We start from the raw sequence: 5,486 nt of genomic DNA, 5'->3' as shown, positions 1-5,486 counted from the left end.
GCTCTTCCCTTAGATAGCTTCACAGCTTATCCTTCACTTCTTTCTCGTCCTGGCTCAAACGACACATCATTAGAGAAGTCTTCTCTGATCACTCCATAGAAAACAGCAACCAGCAATCTATTTCAGTATTTTCTATCCCTTTATCCTTTATTTTTCTCCATAGCACTTACCATCTGACCTATTATTATACCTTTGTTTATAGTCTTCATACCTCAAACCTCCTTCTATGACGACAAGGACAATATTCTATTCATCACTGTAATCCTGGTTCCTAAAACAGTGCCTGGAGCATGGTAGGCACTGAGTAAATATCTCCTGCATGAATGAATGTCTAAGACTCTAAGAACCTATAAAGTCAGTGTTTTCAGAAAGAATGGAGCTGCATCTAACTCAGCATTTAGGTTTTTAAGTCAGCAGCTAAGGTGAAAGTATACTTTTAGATTATTCTGGAAGATTCCTTAAAAAAGTGTCAAGTTTGAGATTGATACATTATCTCTCAGTATGTCCAAAATGACCATTTTTCATTTAGAATGGAAAAAAAAATGTAGATTCTCTGGTTGCATACCAGGTGAAATATTTGATTATGGTAGAGACCATGTATAGGAAATATATATTTAAACATTAATATCACATACTCAGTACATCAAGAGGCTTAAACTACAAAAAGCACTTGGAAACTGAGACTGACTGAGGGATGAACACATTCCTCTCCCGTATCCTGTTCACTACAGAGCCCAGGTTCATTCTGTGGCAAGTTTTAACTACTTACATACTATTTGTTCTTCTTTTTCTTTTTTTCCTGAATGCATACAGTTGAATCCATTTAAGTTAAAAGCATGTATGATGCAGCTGAACTTCAGCACTCACCTATATTCCTTTCTAAGTAATATTTAGTTGGGAATTATTCCCACAAAAGAGTGTGTGTATGTATGTGTGTACATACACAGCTCTAAAGAAGTCTCTCCATCTCTAAAAATTCAAGTAAACAGCTTGAAGTGCAATTTGAGAAACAATGAGAATTTTATATTTATACTGCATAACTAACATGCAGTAGTAAAATCTTTACTTTCATTAAACATGCATTAGAATTTTCAGAATTTATTCACTAATTAAAAGTTGAACATGAGAAAAGCCTGGGTATGATATCTACCCCTGGTCATCACATGAAGCTCCAGTAAATATTTGGTTGATCTGGTTGGAAAATAGATAATTCATCAACTAGACAGATGGAGTATAGCTAGATCTCATTTGGAGACCTTCAAACTACAATGCCTAAGAAATACTTAAAATAATTTTCATCACCTTCACCATTTTCAATATTTACTTTCCTAGTAATACTGATTACAATAACAATATTATACTCAATTCACAGTGTCATGTGGAAGTTAAAGTTAACTTCAGATTTCAAAGCACCACCCCCATCCCCGGCCTAACAAAAGGTGTTATTTGCCATCATGCCTTTAGAAAAGGTTACAAAGAGGGGGCTTTAAAACAAGAGGAAGATAACTTGGCCAGAATTACCTGACATTTTCCCCCTTTGTCTTAGTCATCTGTTAGATCAGGAATTGATACTGTTTTCACATTTGAATATTCAAAGAGTATAATGACCTGGATGAACGCCTTGATTCACTGAAGATACAAAAGTCATCGCCATCATCCCAAACTCTACTTGAGGCCTTTCTATTGCCACCAATGCCACCGCCACCGCTGCCACCCCCATGAGATTTACTAGCATGACTTCTGCCTCCTCTTCCTCCTCTGGAAGACCCCTTTCCACCTCCTTTCCCTGGCTTGCCTTTTCTTCTTACTGAAGAACTCATTTTCACCTGCAAGAGAAAAAAGTAATACAGACATTATAAAAATCAGACAAGTATGATAATCCTTTGTCAAGTTATGGATATAGCCTATTTTAAAGAAAAAAAGGAAAATGCATACTTTAAAAGGGCCAGTTTAGGACAAGCATGGATAAACTGCTTCACAAAAGATTTACAAGCATATCCCCCTCAGGATTAATATTTAGTGAGCTTCTCTGACACAGATTTCTTAACCAGGATGTGCATCAGAAACACATGGAGAAGTTTCAAATCATACATAGGGTGTGTAGAGTCCAATGCTACATTCTGATCTGGTTAGGTCTTGCATAGGGTTTAAAAAACTCTAGTTGAGAAGAGATGTTTTCATGTATTTAATACATTAATTTGATAAGTAACATTTATATTTACATATACACTTGCAGAAACACAGCCCTAGCTCAGAGACTTTGCCTGAGGGAAGTAAAACTGTAGAGTTTTGTATGCGATCAAAGTTAAGATGTTATCAGCTTAAAATAGAATGTTACAACTAAAAGGTGTTTTATGTCAGTCTCATGGTAAAAAGCAAAAATACAAAACAAAACAAATTACACAGCAAAAATCTATAGTAGATACATAAAAGATAATGAGGAAGGAATCAAAGCATACCACTACAGAAAATCACAAAGGAAGACAGCAAGAGAGAAAGAAAGAAAGAAAGGATCTATAAAACACTCAGGAAACAACAATCAAAATGGCAATAGTAAGCCCTTACCGATCAATAATTACTTCAAATGTAAATGGACTAAATTCTCCTATCAAAATACACAGAGTAGCCGAATGGCTTAAAAAACAACACTCGGGACTTCCCTGGCGGCACAGTGGTTAAGAATCCACCTGCCAATGCAGGGGACACAGGTTCGAGCCCTGGTCTGGGAAGATTCCATGTGCCGTGGAACAACTATGCCCATGCGCTACAACTACTGAGTCTGTGCTCTAGAGCCTGCAAGCCAAAACTACCGAGCCCGTATGCTACAACTACTGAAGCCCTCGTGTCTAGAGCCTGTGCTCCACAACAAGAGAAGCCACCGCTATGAGAAGCCAACACACCACAATGAAGAGTAGACCCCACTCACCACAACTTGAGAAAGCCTGCATGCAGCAACAAAGACCCAATGCAGCCAAAAATAAATAAATAAAAATAAATTTTAAAAAGTTAAAAAAAAAAAAGACTCAACTACATGCTGCCTACAACAGAATCACTTCAGCTTTAAAGACACACATAGACTGAAACTGAAGGTATGCAAAAGACAGTAAATGCACATGGAAACCAAAAGACAGCAGGGGGGCTTCCCTGGTGGCGCAGTGGTTGAAAGTCTGCCTGCTGATGCAGGGGACGCAGGTTTGTGCCCCGGTCCGGGAGTATCCCACGTGCCGTGGAGCAGCTGGGCCCATGAGCCATGGCCACTGAGCCTGCGCGTCCGGAGCCTGTGCTCCGCAGCAGGAGGGACCACAGCAGTGAGAGGCCCGCGTACCGCAAAAAAAAAAAAAGACAGCAGGGGTAGCTATACTTAGACAAAATAGCCTTTAAGTCAAATACTGTAACAAGAGACAAAAAAGATCATCATATAACGATAAAGCAGTCAATTCATCAAGGGAATCTAACAATTGTAAGTACTTATGCTCCCAACATCAGAGCACCTAAATATATAAAGCAAATATTAACATAATTGAAGAGAGAAATAGACAGCAACACAAAAATAATAAGGGACTTTAATACCACACTTTCAACAATGGTCAGATCATCCAGAAAGAAAAATCAGTAAAGAAATATTGGACTTGAACTATAATTTAAGCCATATGGACCTAACAGACATACACAGAACATTCCATTCAAAGCAGGAGACTACATTTTCGTCTCAAATGCACATGGAATATTCTCCAGGACAGATCATATCTTAGGCTATAAAACAAGTCTTGACAAACTTAAGAAGACTGAAATCAGATCAAGCATCTTTTCTAACCACAATGGTATGAAACTAGAAATCAATAACAGAAGGAAAACTGGAAAACTCATAAATATGTGGACATTAAATAACATGATCCTGAACAACCAATGGGTCAAAGACAAAATCAAGAGGGAAATTTTAAAATATCTTCAAACAATTGAAAGTGGAAACACAACATACCAAAACTTATGGGATGCAGCAAAAGGAGTTCTAAGAGGACAGTTTAGAGCAATAAATGCCTACATTACGAAAAAGATCTCAAATAAACAATCTAAATTTACACCTCAGGGAACCAGAAAAAAGAAGAACAAACTAAGTCCAAACTAAGCCAAACTAACTACACCCAAACTAAGTCCAAACTTAGTATTATGCATAATAGGAGCACCAGAAGGATAGGGGGGAGAGAGAGAGAGAAAAGAGCAGGAAAAATATTAAAAGAAATAACAGCAGAAGACTTCTCAAATTTATTGAAAGACAATAACTTACACAGCCAGGAAGCTCTAAGGAGTCCAAGTAGGATACACCCATAGATCCCTAAACAGACACAGTATGTAAAAATGCTGAAAGTTAAAGACAAGGAGAAATCTTGAAAGCATTTAGAGAAAAACAACTTGACACTTACAGATATAAACCCAGTAAGATTAACAGTTGACTTTCTGGCAGAAACGATGGAGGCCAGAAGGCAGTGACATAATACATTCAAAGTACTTAAAGAAAAGAATTGTCAACCAATAATCCTATATCCAGAAAAGCTATCTTTCAAGAATGAAGGTGAAATTAAAAGTTTCTCAGATAAAAGCGGAGAATTTGTCGACAGCAGACCTGCTTTACAAAAATATAAAGGAAGCTCTTCAAGCTAAAGCAAGTGACCCTAGATGATAATTTGAATCCACACAAAAAACAAGGATCACCAATAAAGGTAATTGTGTAATTACAAAAAAAACCCAAAAAACAAAACCCCCCTCCCCTCAAAACCAACAAAACAGTGTAAATGTATATTTTCTCCTTTCTTCACATAACCGATTTAAAAAGCAATTGTATAAAATAATATGTACATAATGTAATATTGGACCTGTGATGTACATAAATGTAATATATTTGCCAATAACAGAACAAAGCAGATCAGTGGGAGCATAGTTGTATTGGGTTAAGAAAATGATTACAGATGGTATAAAGTAATAACTGTAACAATGTACAGCTGGGGAAGCAACCTAAGTGTCCACTGACAGATGATTGGATAAAGAAGATGTGGTAATATATACACAATGGAATATTACTCAGCCATAAAAAAGAATGAAATAATGCCATTAGCAACAACATGGATGGACCTAGAGATTATCATACTAAGTGAAGTAAGTCAGACAGAGAAAGACAAGTATCATACGATATTGCTTTATAAGGAATCTTAAAAAAAATGATACAAATGAACTTATTTACAAAACAGAAATGGACTCACAGACATCAAAAATAAACTTATGGTTACCAAAGGGGGAAGGGGGAGGGGTAAATTAGGAGTTTTGGATTAAAATATACACACTACTGGGCTTCCCTGGTGGCGTAGTGGTTGAGAGTCCACCTGCCGATGCAGGGGACACGGGTTCATGCCCAAGTCCGGGAAGATCCCACATGACGTGGAGCGGCTGGGCCCGTGAGCCATGGCCACTGAGCCTGTGCATCCGGAGCCTGT

General features: G+C 37.6%; 1 protein-coding gene across 1 annotated transcript in view; it reads right to left on the bottom strand.

Annotated features, from left to right (window-relative positions):
• The window catches only part of DHX57 (DExH-box helicase 57), a 58,303-nt gene that overhangs the window by 46,578 nt on the left and 6,239 nt on the right, over positions 1-5,486 (bottom strand). Inside the window, exon 2 of the mRNA XM_007445770.1 lies at positions 1,609-1,826. Within this exon, the coding sequence (XP_007445832.1) occupies positions 1,609-1,826 (218 nt within the window). The remainder of the gene's footprint in view (positions 1-1,608; positions 1,827-5,486) is intronic.

The sequence above is a fragment of the Lipotes vexillifer genome, unplaced genomic scaffold, assembly GCF_000442215.2.
Source record: "Lipotes vexillifer unplaced genomic scaffold, Lipotes_vexillifer_v1.1 scaffold278, whole genome shotgun sequence".
NCBI lineage: Eukaryota > Metazoa > Chordata > Mammalia > Artiodactyla > Lipotidae > Lipotes > Lipotes vexillifer.
The sequence above is the reverse complement of the archived record's forward strand: the minus strand, read 5'-3'. Positions and strand labels throughout refer to the sequence as shown.